Source organism: Festucalex cinctus, chromosome 7 (assembly GCF_051991245.1).
Source record: "Festucalex cinctus isolate MCC-2025b chromosome 7, RoL_Fcin_1.0, whole genome shotgun sequence".
In the NCBI taxonomy this organism is placed as follows: Eukaryota; Metazoa; Chordata; class Actinopteri; order Syngnathiformes; family Syngnathidae; genus Festucalex; species Festucalex cinctus.
The window spans coordinates 16,446,722-16,461,866 of record NC_135417.1 but is presented as its reverse complement, the minus strand read 5'-3'; the positions used below and the strand labels follow the sequence as shown (position 1 = coordinate 16,461,866).

General features: G+C 37.9%; 1 protein-coding gene across 2 annotated transcripts in view; it reads left to right on the top strand.

The window, feature by feature from the left end:
• Positions 1-15,145, top strand: part of iglon5 (IgLON family member 5) — a 149,915-nt gene that overhangs the window by 119,709 nt on the left and 15,061 nt on the right. The window contains exons 2-3 of one of the 2 annotated variants that reach the window (XM_077527688.1): positions 3,448-3,526; positions 9,752-9,984. In XM_077527688.1, the coding sequence (XP_077383814.1) occupies positions 3,448-3,526; positions 9,752-9,984 (312 nt within the window). Of the gene's footprint in view, positions 1-3,447; positions 3,527-7,604; positions 8,078-9,751; positions 9,985-15,145 lie in introns of those variants that run through there. The other variant, XM_077527689.1, reaches the window with a different exon arrangement.

The following is a 15,145-nucleotide window of genomic DNA, read 5'->3' as shown; positions in this document are numbered from 1 at the left end:
CTCCACAATGGAGCGCAGGTGCTCAGCAGCTATGGAACTCGCTGGCATTCTCCTTCTTTTATGAAGATGAATTTCTGAAAGCTGAAGGCTCAGACCTGCTGGTATATTGAGGTCAGTGCTAGCTAGGTAGCTGGTGGGTGGTATCAGGTGGACAGAAAAAGCCTGGAGTGGCCGACAGGCATGTACAAAGTAGGTCTTTGGTTATCTTTATTTGCACTCCTGCCAAGTTGGGGGAAAAATTAACTTTTTTTTTTCTTTTTTTTTTGCTTCACCCCAGTGTCCGGCACAAATCACATTTCCTCTTTAACAAATGGCTCTCTGGATGTGCCAGTGCTTGTCCAATTGTGTGTCTGTATGTGTGTATATATATGTATGTGTGGGTGTGTGTCCCTTCTGTTACTGTCCTTTCATTTCACGGTCCGGCACCTCCGCGTGAATCCTTTTCCTTGGGCTCATTATCAGTGCTGTTCAACGAACATCCTGGCAGAATGCATGCGGAGGTTGGAGGGAGCAAAAATGATTATTCCGGCGGGCGCAGGAAGGGTCAGCGGCGACATTGTGACTTTTTTTTGTTTTGTTTAGCGCATTCATTACTTTGATGTCGTGCATAAATAAAGAAGCAGAACGGAAGCAGAGAACCTAATTTAAAAGAACTGCTGATTTGACAGTTGTTTTGGGGGGTTTCGTTGACTTGACAACCTTGGTTTTAAGGTGACAGTTTTGGTTCACAGCTGTTTATTGCCACTCGCATTTGAAGTTGACTGCAAACAAACACTAAACAACAATTATTACCTAGTGTGTATTCAACCAAAACCGTATAACTTCCTATTACGAAAGTCTGCTAGCTTAATTGTAAGCGCATATACACCCTTCCAGCTGACGTCACTGCTTAGCTCCCGCAGCGCCTCCTGGGGGTCAAACATCATAACTTATGAATGTAGAGAGCTTGATTTTCGGCGGGCGTTTTCGTTCAAATGTGGGAAATATGTCAAGTGTCACAAAAAAAACTTCCCGAGTAGGACACTACAATACAGTGGAACCTCTACTTACGAACGTCTCTTCATACGAAATTTTCGAGTTACGAAACGCCTCAACGGGTAAATATTGCCTCTTGTTACGAAAGAAATTTCTAGATACGAAAGATAAAAATGCATTACCGAACGCAACATACTTTCGGCTATGGCTATTTCCTACCATAGGTACCTATGAGCGTAAATACTAGATCGGTGTTTGTGCATCGTTCTGGCATCCCATTGGCTAAGAGGAACCTTCTACCATAGGTATGAGCGTATACTAGATCGGTGTTTGTGCATGTTTCTGGCACCCCATTGGCTTAGAGGAACCTCTACCATAGGTATCTATGAGCGTATACTAGATCGGTGTCTATACAGCGTCCTCATCATTCATCCCGCGGCCCATGAGGTGTTCCGATAGTTTTTCGTAAATGTATGAACTAACGGGCAACGAATTTGTGCAAAAATTCAAACAATTGGTGATTGATGAAGGCACAGTAAGTTTTTAATTGCGACGAGACGGGCCTTTTTTTTTTTTTTTGAAAAAGATGCCTCGCCATACCGGAAGTTTCCATGAAGTTTCAGAATTTGTTTAAAAGAATCGCCCAGAAAAAGTGTTCACCAGTCGGGCGTTTGCTCACTAAGATGATGTTTGCCTTGGACATTTCCGAAGGATTGTTTAAAAAATAAAAAATAAAAATAAAATAAAATAAAAAACATCCATGGATCAGTTCTTTACAAAACACCAGGCAAAAAAAAAAAAAAAAAAAAACACTTCTGAGAGAGAGGAACATGAACCAAAGAGGGCAAAAAACGATGAGGACAGCAGTTAAAAAGGTAAATGACCATCATTTTTATTCTTTACTTTATTCTTTCTTTTGTTACATTATGCACAACTCTCATTTATTGTGCAATAATCTAATTGTAACATGTATTTGTTACATGTTTTGATGCATTTTTATGCTTTATAAAACATTTATGTCTGAATTTTGGGAGGCTTGGAACGGATTAGGGCATTTACATGGAAAATGCGTCTCTACTTATAAAATTTTCTACTTAAGAACTTTCTTCCAGAACCAATTAATTTCGTAAGTAGAGGTACCACTGTATTGCGAATCATTGAAACCATTATCGTTTGGAGCCGTTAGCTACAAAAAAGTGGCGTTTGTTGGGGGGCAAATTGGAAGTGGAAGCCTAAGGTATGTTGTTTTTGGTTGAAACAGTATGCCGATCACTACTTTCATCATGAAAATTGTCATTCGTTAAATTGTATGTGTCCGTTTGTGTCATCTTGCTGTATATCGAAGTCTTCGATATATATGCTACCTTGCTAGCTGCTGACAAACAGACCACACATCGTTTACGACACATTCCTCAGCAGAAATCAAGCCCGAGTTAAAGTGTTAATTGTAATAACCGTGTCAAATCGTTAACGTTTTGTTCAAAATGACTTGAATACTTATGCAAAAAAAAAAGCATGATTGTTTCACTAAAGATAATATGGCACTTTCATCACGTCCCCCTCGATTTTCCAATCAGAGGTTAATGTTATGACCAGCTGTATATGAAAAAGAGAAAAACTACCTGATATAAAATGATCTAGGCATATCCTCCTACTTTTTGTGGGTGCAAAGCAGTTGCGTCGTAGTTTTGCTCGCAGTCGCGCAAGCCATCGTGCTTGTCTTTCACCTCACTGTCTTCCGTCTGGTTTAGAATTGCTGCCGGCAGCCGAAAGAATCTCATCTCTGTTTGAGCTATTAGAGCATCCGCGCACAAATTCACCATAGCATTGGTAGCTGATTTATCAACTGTTTGACCTATTTTCTAGCTCACACTGATTGTTTTCTAATTCACTCGCATTGACACCCTGACCCCCACCGCTAGGGGCGCACTTCAACGTGACGTCACACTGGAAGGGTCTATAGACTAGACTAGCATCAACATAATGGTAGGTTTTAAACCTTTATACAACTTATTTGAGTAGAAACAGTGCTTAACAAATCCAGACAGAACATAACAATACTCACAGGCTTACATTCTTTCTACTCTGCGAAAAAACAGCAAATATTACCAAACGTCTTCTTTGTGTTTAATCATCTAATCTACAGTTTGTTATACTTCCCCCTGGTGGCCAAGACATGCACACCTGAAGGAAACTTTCTCGCACTAATGAGAAAGTTACTCATTAGAATGAGAAAGTTTCTCGTACATTTCACATTAAGGTCTCTGTAGCTGGAAGAGAATAATGGCAATGTCAGTTCACATTTATGTAGTGTTTCCTTTCATTGCCATCTACTGGCCTGGCATGTGTAGTACAGTGTTTTCAAATGGTTTCGATATCGTCACCCTTTTTCCTCTCACGCAAACATCTGTCTTCCCATCTGTTGCCGTCGTTTAATCCTCACCGGACTCTCCCGTCGTCTGTTCTTGGCAGGCTCCAGCGTGCACGGAGCGGAATTTGGGCACCTGCCGGACAACATTACAGTTCTAGAAGGCAAGAGCGTCACTTTGAGGTGAGTCTTGATCCTTCGCACCTGCGCCCGCTAATTACATTTGAAGAACCTGTTTGTCTTTACACATGCGCGCGCGCACACACACCTGTCACACCAAATGCAGCCAGATCCTCCTCAGCCCACATTGTGCTATATATTCTCAGCTCTGTTTATCCCACAACAAACTAGATAGCAGTTTATCTCTTCAAAGTAAACACTGGCTGGCAGTGACTTGGATAATCTTATCACAAGAATTCATAAAAGTTTTGAAATCAACTGAAAATTGTTTTGGGTAGTGAGCTGACAAGATATTTTTTGGATGCTATTCGAAACATATTGAAGTCTAGTTTAATATCTGTGTGAGGAATTTAAAAAAAATCACGTTTTAATGTTCGGAACTCAGCTCACATTTATTGAAAGTATTGTACAGGTTTTACCACTTTGTAGGACAAAAGGTGAGGACTGTAATTAATCATAATTGAACATTGCTGCGGATAGAGTGCTGCATAGAATGACAGGGATTACGGATTTGACAGGATATTATTCAAACCAAACAAGGACCTACTGTCAACTGATAATTGCTATATATAGCGCGCCACCTAGAAAGACCACCATTCTGATTAATATCGCCTTTGCGAAATATGAATTAAGCAGCAAAATGCACACGTTTTTCCGCATCTCGGGAGGCGGCCATTTTACCACTTGCTGTCTATCGAAACGTTGCTCAGGGCTCAGCTCACAACCAATCACGGCTCATGTGACGTTGGCAAGCTGAGCTGTGATTGGTTGTTACCTGAGCCCTGTGAAACTGTGATGTCACTTTTTAGTCCACAGCAAGTGGCAAAATGGCTGCCCCCGAGATGTATAAAATGGGTGGATTTTTCTGCTTAATTCAAATTCCACAAATGAAATGTTAATCAGAATACTGTGTAAAAAACAAAAACAAAAAACAAAGGGATATTCTTTAAACGTTAACTTTGTAGCTGTTTAAACAATAATCATGTCACAAGAATCCCAGAAAGTATTAGCATCTGCTAGAAATTGCTACAGATAGAGTGCTGACTAGAAAATGACAGCTCCCAACACATTACTGTCGCAACAGTAAGTATTATTTCAGAGCCTCATAAGAATCAATATTTGCTTGAACGCAGATCTTTAACATCCCCGATCGTGGTAGCCTGAAGCTACTCTCCATCTATTGAACTTCCTTCAATCCTGCACACCTTGAGGACTTTTTTCCCCCCCAATCGATGTCACCTGTTTTTTTTGTTTTTGTTTTTTCAGTTTACAACCCAGCAGTTTGTTGGATGTAAACAATGCAGAGCTAACTCTCTGGAGATATGTTTAACGATTCAAACCAGGTCTTTCTTTCATTGCTTACCCCAAACCTGTCCCCCAAACCCGTGATGTTCCACAGTCAAGTTCAAGTGAAGGTTGAAGGAAGTTGGTGAGCATCTCTCACTATTTGGGTCAGAATATTAACTTATTTGTTGTTGGGATTTTTTTTATTTTTTTATTTTTTTCGTTTTCGCATGCCATTAGAGGGCAGACGGTTAGGAAGGCATTCTTGGGCGAAAATGACTCCCAATGTAACATTTCTCATCAGGCCTTTATGACTTCACGAGCGGCAATAAAAACGGCCTATTTTGTAATCAAACGTGTGCGCGTACTCGCTGGACAGCCCGCGGCTGACAAACAAAACACAAAAGCGCTTTATAAATAAACTTCCACTTGAATGTAAATCACTTTTTTTTTTTTGCCCAAGTGGCTCGAGTACTTTTTTTTTTTTTTTTTTTTTTTTTTTTTTCTGTTCTGCTCCAGACGATGCAGTTTGATGCGGGCCATTAAGACGAAGCCACATTTGATGTTATTACGCTTCTCATTTCCTCTGGGCTCCAAGTGCTGCAGCAGCAGAAGAGGCAGCAGCGGCAGACGTGATTAAGTTTAAAATTAGATTAATACGCCATTTGTACACAGATTTTGTCATTTTTATGGCGGAATTACTCGCACCGAACCTTGTCTGAGCATCGGCGAGACAAACGTCAGCTTAGAGACTATTTATGTTGAAGAAAGTCCAACTTTATGTGATTTTTTTTTTTTTGGCTGGTGAGATGCGGAAGTTTTTGCAGTTCTTTTACGCTGGTCCATTTCTACATGAAGAGCTGGATGTGGTTTACTTGCTGTCTCAATGACGCATGGACATTTTCAGAATACCAAAGAAACCAACATAAAAGGGGGAGTTAATAATCATGTAACAGGAAACCTTTAAATGTCATCTTTTTGACCAGTTTGAAGGTCAATTGCTTGCTACTAGTTCATATTACAAATTAAACCAATTTTGAAAGATGTAGAGGACTTACTTGACCATAATTGTAATATCAGCAGAAACTTGCTACTGGTAGAGCACCAAATAGAAATGTGAAGTATACTGATTTTTGTGTTATCTTTCTTCAAATTAAACTGGGCTTTACTTTACTGTTTTTAAAAGATGTAAAGTGCTTACTTGACCACAGTTTCGAGAAAGTAGTCGAGTGTATCGGCCATGTTGGTTCAGATATGCAAAACAAACATGGGCCAACAGTACTTTGAACTTTACATATCTATATCATTAAACAGTATTTATGTAACAAGACTAAAAGCATTGAGCTAAAAAATTGTCACTGGATGAGCACTGCTGAGAAAAATGACTGCCTTTATACATTATTCAAAGCAAATAGAGGAAAGATGTGATGTACTTATTTCAGCATAGTTTTAACGTGAGCACCCTGCTGATTTGTTTTTGCTTTACTTTGAAAATTTTGAGTCACAAGTAACTTGTGACCGTGAATTTCAAGACAAGCAGAGTTTGGTAGCTAGTGGACAAATCTAATGCTAACACTCAATGCAAATCACCACCTTCAAGCTAACAGAACGAGAATCAATGTAATTATTATTGTATACTTGATTTGTATTTGAAGACATGCCACGATTCTCTCATACAAATATTCTTTATCCTCTGCAAAAAACGACATTGCAGCTTGGTATTCTTGCTCTGTATTACACTGGCCACCAGAATGATGCACACATTCTTTAGTTTCTATTCAATTTTGTTGTCACTTTTTTTTATAATGTTCAATCTTAACATGTTACAAAAGCATTTGTTGGTGTGTTTTTTTAGTGTGTGTGCGTGTGTGTGTGTGTGTGTGGGGGGGGGGGGGGGTGTCCTATAGATGGGGTGGGTGGTCGCTGAAACAGCTCAAACACATTTCCATTCATTTGAATGGGAAACTATTATTTGAACACTGCAAAAAGGACAGTGGAGAATTTAAGAAAAAAATATAGTAAAATAAGAAAATTATTACTTCAAACAAGCAAAATTATCTGCCAACGGAATAAGAAAAAATTACTTAAATTTACCTGTAAGATAAATAAAAAAAAATACTAATAATAAAATAATACTATTCCCATATCAACCATAGCGATCTTGAAAAAAGTATTTTTATACTAAAAACAAGTTACATTGGCTTTTTCCAAACTGTAATAAATAGAACTATTTTCTTAAAATACATATGTGTTTACCACTAGACCACTGAATTTGGATATTGGAATATTGGAAATATGAAAAATGAGATTATTAATTATAACGAAACCACAAACCATTGCATTTTTGTCTGATTGTTTTCATACTTGTAATTTTTCAATTTATCTTATTTCTAGATTATGCAAAATCTTAAAATAATAAAATTCATCTTATGAAACTCCTTTGGTGTTGGGCAGTTGTCATCTTAAAATGTGGAAAATGCTTGTTTTGAGCCTCACAGTACTTAAAACTGGCTGTTAACACTCAAGGCTAAGACTGCTTGATCAAATAAGATAATTAAGTAAAACATATCTAAAAATAGGCACAGCGATATTGTCTGACAATTTCATTTTAAGTAAAAAGAACTTGTCAAATCAAAATAAGCAAATTTAGGTTAAATTTAGGAAATTATATCTTAGTTAAGATTTAGTTTTTTGCAGTGTAACGAATTAACTATGACGTCAAGTGCCACTGCATAATCGGCCATGATTACTCGTAAGTAAGGCTTCAATTGGAAGCCCGCTTTCGAGTTGGCGTAGTGGCTGTATCGTTTTAATGCGTAGAATGTTACTCATCATGAGATGGATAGAAAAGGACACTTGTGAATAGACGAGCAGAGGCGGCACAAAGCTCTGATATAACGTGAATCATGTGCTATTCACGGACCATCCTTTTTTTTTTTCTTTTTTTTTAAATCAAACAGAACACTTTTTGGGGAGATTTTTTCATGTCGGGTGTTGTGAAAACACTCGAGGGGGATGCAGTCGATGTGCGTCAGCGTCGTTATTGTCGGTTGGAGCGCGCGGACGCCGACGCAAAGCGAAGAACAGCTCAAGGCCGACAGGAAGCGTCGTGAATTCTTGTGTTTATTTAACAAGAAGTACAGACGCAGGAGAGAGAAAGGCTTTGACAAGACTGAACAAACAAAGAGAAGGCACAGGTGGGGAAGAAGGCAGGCAAGGGCAGACGAGAAACTACACACACGAGGAAGCTGGCATGGCTGACAAGGCAAGGTGATAGAAAAACATCCAGGGAGGAAAAAAAAAACTGTCACATTCAAGAAACATGAGAGGCTAACAAGTAATGTGAGAAATCTTGAAAGTTGTGGAGCAAGCTGAAAACTGCTGCTGGAAGGAGCCGACGAGAAAGCAGTTAGTGTATATACTATATAGGAAATCTTGGTTTGGATATTTTTCAAAACACTTTTCCTTTCAAATTCAGCCTTTTCGATCTGTAGACAGTGAACATGTAACAAGAACTCCTGAAAGATTTGGAATCAGACGGAAATTGCTTCTGGTAGAGTGCTGCCTAGAGAGATTTAGAATACTGATTTGTCATCCATCTTGATTCATCTATAATTAAAACCCAACAGGGAACTACTTTAACCTAGAACTTTGTAGTTCGTTAAGCAATAATCACAAAAATCCTTCTGAGAGTTTCAAGAGGAAAACTGCTACTAGAGTGCTGCCTCGAAAAATGTTATTTATTGTTGTGACCACAGGAACAATATGACATAATCTTGGTCCAGGTATTCAAAACACACTATTCTCTATTCTACTACAACATTTTGTTAACAATAATCACATAGCGAGAATCCTTGAAAATGTAAAGCTTAAAATTGCTACTAGTTGTGTGCCACCTAGAAAATGTGAAGTACTGATTTGACTACAGGTATGACATCCATCTTGGTTTGGGTATTATTCAAAACAAACTGCTCTCTACTGCAACCTTTTCAAGCAGTAAACCATAAACATATCCTCCTGACTACCAGCAATTCAAATTTGTCCTCTGTAGTGGACCTTTTTAAACCTGAATATCTCCCACCCAGTGCATACGATTGAATTAACTCCTTTGTGCACTATAGAGGACACTAAGAGCTTTCCAATGATACCAAATGTGTAGGGGTGGGGCTTTGCTACCTTTGATTGCATCATAAAAGAAAATGGCTTCCCTCAGTGCAAGCACTTTTTAGGGAAGAGGAAAAGTAAGTGTATCCACTATTTATTGAACAAATTTAGCCTTTAAATGTTGTTAGCATGTGTTCTATAAGAATCTTAAGAACACATTAAAGTATTGTTTGAATTATATTAACTGTATTTGAGCCTAGCATTTAAGTTTTAAAAATGTCCTCTGTAGTGGACACATCATAGCTTAAAAATAAAAACTTTTCTTTTTTTTTCGCCAGTATTCCAATTACTTCACAAATATTGGGGAATATCAAAATGAACATGATTGGACAATATATTTTTCTCCTGGTAGTCAGGGGGATAGCAAGAACCCTTGAAAGTTTTAGTAGATTGCCACCTAGAATATATAATATACCGATTTGATCACACGTGTGGCATCCATCTTGTTTCAGGTATACTGTATTTAAAAAAAAAAATAAAAATCTAACCTATTTTACATCTGTAAATAAAAATCATATAAAAATCATGCCTGAAAGTTTATCGATAAAATTGCTACTGTTCGAGTGCCGCCTAGAAAGTTGCATAGTGTTCATTTGACTGCATATACGGCAGCCATCTTATTCTGCTCTCCTTTGCTTGAAACATCAACCTTTTTGTTCTGTAACAATCACCTAAAAAGAATGCCTGAAAATGTTGAGATGAAAATGGCTACTGATAGAGCGCTGCCTAGATCTACCCCTGTCTGTCAACTTAAAATGCTTTTTTCATTTGTCCTCGCAGGTGTCGGATCGACGAGGAGGTGACGCACAAGGCCTGGCTGAACCGCTCCAACATTCTGTTCACGGGCACCGACAAGTGGTCACTGGACAAGCGCGTCACGCTGGTCAATAGCAACAACAGCGACTTCTCGGTCCACATCGACAAGGTGCAAGTGAGCGACGAGGGGCCCTACACGTGCACCTTCCAGGCAAACAACAAGCCGCGCATCGCCCACGTCTACCTCATCGTGCAAGGTCAGAATTTGGGATTGTTTTTCTCACACGGGGATTGGGAAGACCCTGGCAAAAAAAAAAAAAATCAAAATGGAGCCTATGTTGTTTTTTATTTCTCCCTATGGCTAGATAAGAGGTACACTTGTGAAACATACAGAGAGCCAGCCATTTTGATTTGAAGGGGCCATTTTTTAATGATTTTGCCTATTTCTCAAGTTCAGTCTTACAATCATTACAGGATGAAGGAAAATCAACATAGAATCTGTGACGTCAAACGCACAGAGTCAGCCATTTTTGTTTGAAGGTGCCGTTTTTCACAGTTTCTTTTGTATCACAACAAAAACTTCATATTTATCACCTGATCACCACCATATTTGAACCGGGTATATTAGAAATATGACTAATGCTTAATTGTGAAAGTTGTGACTTTTCATCATAACAGGTGTGAATGGATATCGATAGCAGTTTGAATGGTCATTATTTTCACTTTTTTTTTCTGGATTTTGGGCAATTTCTGAAGGGCTTGAATCAAAACAAACTCACGATTATCAATCTATGTAGTCTAGAGATAGACCGATATGTTTTTTTCAGGGCCGATACTAATGCTGATTATTAGTAGTCAATGACGCCGATAACTGATATTTGGAGCCGATATTCATTTTCACTAAAAAGGGAAAATATTGGCATCAAAATTTGTAAAAAATAGAAACTCCAGTTCTTAATTTTTTATTTATTTGATTTTTTTAAGTATATGTTTATTGAGCAACTTTTAGGGTTATTAAATTACTGTTTTTTTTGTTTTTTTTGTTTTTGTTTTTTTAAATCTTAGTCAATAGACATCTTTGTTTTTAAAATCTAACAAGTCCCAGGATCTCCCAGGGGCAGTAGCATGTTTTCAGAAGTTAAATAAAAACAAACAATTGTTTTTTACACTAAATAAAGTATTCCAAAATTTCAAAATATCTGAAGTTTTTTTTATTTTTTTTTTACTTATCTTAGTTTTAATTTGAAACAAAAACAGAAGGTGCAGAGAGTTCCCAGGGTCAGCAGCATCTCTGAAAATTTAAATTGGGGGAAAAAAAATAAATTTTAATTATTTCCCTAAAGTTAAGACTTTTTTTTCTTTTAATGGATCTATTGAAGTTTGAAGTTTAGTTTATTAAAAGGACAGTGTGCAGCAACATTAAAAAGATGGCTGCACCAGATTTAGCACAATGCTAGTTTCCATCTGTAGTCCTCATATTACCAGCCATATGATTCTTCAAAATGGCCGATGCGATATTCGTCAAAATGCTGAATATCGGTGCCGATAATCGGCCCAGCCGATAATCGGTATAGCCCTAATGTAGTTGTGATAGTCACAGAGAACACAAAACCATCTTCACGAAAACAGTGGCACTATAGCACTACTAAGCTAGCATTAGCACTGTAAATAAGCTGATGTTAGCCAAATGGCTGCCACGTTGCTAGCATGACTTATTCGTAATGGAATGTTAATTTAACGTTACTGGTTTGAAGTCCTATTTTTGAACTACACAAACACAAATCAAAAAGCCGTGATAAAGTATGTTGATGTATTATTATTGTGTATTTCTATTCATTTTATTTGCATACGCTATATGAGTAGGATTATATATTTTCTTTTATTAAAATGTAATCTATTGTAAATAAGTGATAGGATATGAAGAATAAGGGGTAGGACTGGATAAGTTTTCAACTTCTTCCTACTCCCTTGAACATATAAATTGACATTTATTGGATGTTTCTTTTCTTTTACTTTTAACTTTCTTTGTTATTTGTTTTTGTGTTTATATATATATATATATATATATATGTTCAATAAACTTCAAACTTCAAACTAACTTGTCAAACAGAAATGGTGCTTTATGAGCCCCTTTATTCTGATTCTGTTTGCTAGTTTTGTATGCTAGGCTGCTAGCAAATGATACTTTTTTTTCTTTTTCTTTTTTTTTTTATTTGGTGTGGATATTTTGCCACCATTTTAGCTCCAGTAACTTCCTGAACCCCAGGGTAACAGGTCACTGACCAAAGTTTTTTGTTGTTTTTTTTAATCTGACAAAAATAATTTTTCATCATATAATACAGAGTGACAAGGTTGCCAATTCGCCATGAAACACGAAAATATTATCTCCCACCATCAGTCTGTCCGTCTATCTCAAGGTCATCCTTCGTCGTGCCTTCTGCTCACAACTGCCACATCTGCTAAATGACTTAATTGCGCATTGCGTTTGTTGGCTGCGATTGACGCCTGACACTGCGGAAGCAATCAGTAGGTTTTATGGGTGGTTCAATGTGCCTTTTCCTGTTAAATCATGGCTAAATGCGCGATCAACAACTAACAAGCCCTCGCGACGATTTAGCACGCGAGCAAAGTCATATGTATGAATGAGTCACAGCTTCATTACGGCTCATGTGCAAAGGTAAATATCAGCCAAAAGCGCAGGTGGCTCCTGACAAAGTGGACGGATGAGAGCGCTTTCTCACTTCCCCGCCGCAGAATCTGTGAACTTGTTTGTCTTGATTTGGGAAGTCAGACAGATTAGACGCGAGCTGACAGGCGCGCGGAGGCTTGACTGCATCTGCTCGGAAAAGCGCTCGAAAAGTGTCGCAGAAGGCACAGTGATCACTGATTAGCGGTGAGGAAACAACTGCTGACATTTGAACCCAGCTCCTCCAAGCGTCTACTGTATATCCTTTACAGACCAAAGGATTGATGTCTCGTAACTAGAGCTGCAATGGGCTCCACATTCTGCTCTGTATCATATTCATGATTAATTATGACCCTGGAGTAAAGACTGCTTTCAATATTGTCAACTTATTACAGATTGCTCTTGTTCTGGTTCTGAATTTACAAGTCTGATCAGGGCAGGGACGGAACTATTGTAGTTGGGACACGGCTGTGGACCACCCCAAAATCATGAAAACTCCAAACTTGCCTAATCACCCCAGAACACTGTGATGTAGCAGTTTCTCAAAATAACTAATACATAATAATGTATATACATTTTACTGATTTGATATTCCATCTCAGCTAAGCTAACCTAGCTAAAAACCAATTGTACATCTGTTCTCCTCTCAGAATTCTTATACTAACAACTTCAAAAAATCATAATCGCCTTAAAAGAACAGGATGTGTTTATGGCTGACAGGTGGCAGAGAGCTGCTGACTGAAGTGCTTTTTGCCAACTGCAGCCAAGCAAGCAAACAATCATGTCTGGAGGGCTCCAAATCTTGGCATAGACCACCATACGCGCACGACATACATACGCAAATATACATTTATATTTATATGTTTGTATTGCTGAGCGCTGCAATTGTAGCGTTTGTTTATTGTGCCGCTTCGCCGCCGCTGCTGTCGGCTACCCGGCAAGTGAAATGAGAGCCAAGCTCATTAAAAACAATGATAATGGCCCGTTTAAATTCAAGGGCCGTCTCGTTATCAATTTAAGTATGAGCCGGAGTGCTGCACGCTCCGTGCCGGTTAATCGGGTTTGTTGTTGCCCGGCTTCTGGATCAAGAGGGAATTGACACTCTTGATCAATTCTACGAGGAAAAATTACATTCCTTGAGTTGGAAAATTTTAGCATGCAGCACTAGTTTGTTTTATTGACGTGAAATGTGACATGGCAGGATACGCAAAAATAGGTATGTTTGTATTTTGTAGCTAACCTATGCTGTGAAACTCGCTGTCTGTTTTGTTGTGCAAGCGCGGTATGACTCACCATGAAACACAAAAACACACCTTGGAGTGTTAGAAAAAAAGTGCATACAATTGACAACAAAATCCGGTACACGCATGACAGGACGTACAAGAACAATTGTAGAATTTATGCTATGAAACGCTAACTTTGTCTGCCATTTGGTTCTTTTTGCAGTTGTTGATCATTTCTAGGGTTTGTACCTGAACCTTCAGTCCTTATGGGGATTTTATCCAATCACCAATGAACTGGAACGACGTTCAGATGGACAATGTTAAATTAATGAAAGTTATGAAATTCCGTCATATGGTTTGGGCTGTGCTTGGGGGCAGTTTGAGGATTCACTAGTTAATAAGGATGTAACGATATCCACACGTCACAATACGATATTAGAACGATATGAAGCTCACAATACGATAATTATCACGATATTGTGGGGGAGGTTGGTGATATTTAGAAAAGGCCACAATATTGTTAAAAAAAAAAAAAAAAAAAAAAAAAAAGAACTCATACTAAAAAACGCACAATATTGTGCTTTTGTACATATCAATATGTTATTATTATTATTGTTATTTTGTTTTTTTATTATTATTATTATTATTATGTTGTTAATGCACGTACACATTGAGTTCTTCCACATATTGACTTGCTTCACAGGCATAGTAAGTTCCCCTTCATCTGACAATTAGTGTAGACTTTAAGTATAGAAGGGCCAAAACATCCCTAATGAAATTGAATTGCACTTAAAAAAAAAAAAAAAAAACTAAAAAAAAACTAGCCACCAGAGGGTGCTGCACAAATGGAAATCAACCTGACTTTTTTAACCGATGTGTTGCATTTAAATATCGTGGATATGACGACGACGGTATTGTGGCAGTTTTATCACAATATCGCGCTTATCGTTACACCCCTACTAGTTAATTCACTATTTTTCTGCCTTTTGGGTCACTCTTGTGGCTTTGGGAATTGGTAAGAATCTAGTCATTCCGATTTTTGAACCGGTTTTCAATTACAATCGTCACGACAATGCAAAATTGCAAAAAGTTGAGACTTTAAGTCTTTCCATTTGGACAGAAAAAAAAACATTTAAAAAAAACGGTTTGCCATGAAATAGGGAACTCTCATAACTAGGCTCCATGAGCTCGGAGCTTGATCACTTTGTCCTATGACTTAGTAATATGGCCAAAAAAAATAAAGAAAATTTTTATTTATTTTTTTTTCAGTCAATCGGGACGATTCCGATTTTAATCTAATAAACCCAACAAATGTTTTTTTTTAATGGTTTCATTTATTTAAAAATAATTTCTGACAGTCTGAACAGTATTTCAAGTCAAGTCAAGTCAAGTCAAGTCAACTTTATTTATATAGCGCTTTCAAACAGCCTGAGCTGTCACAAACTTAACATAAACTTAACATTCATAGTTAGTGTTTAATTGCCACAATTAAGTAGTTGTTAGCGATTG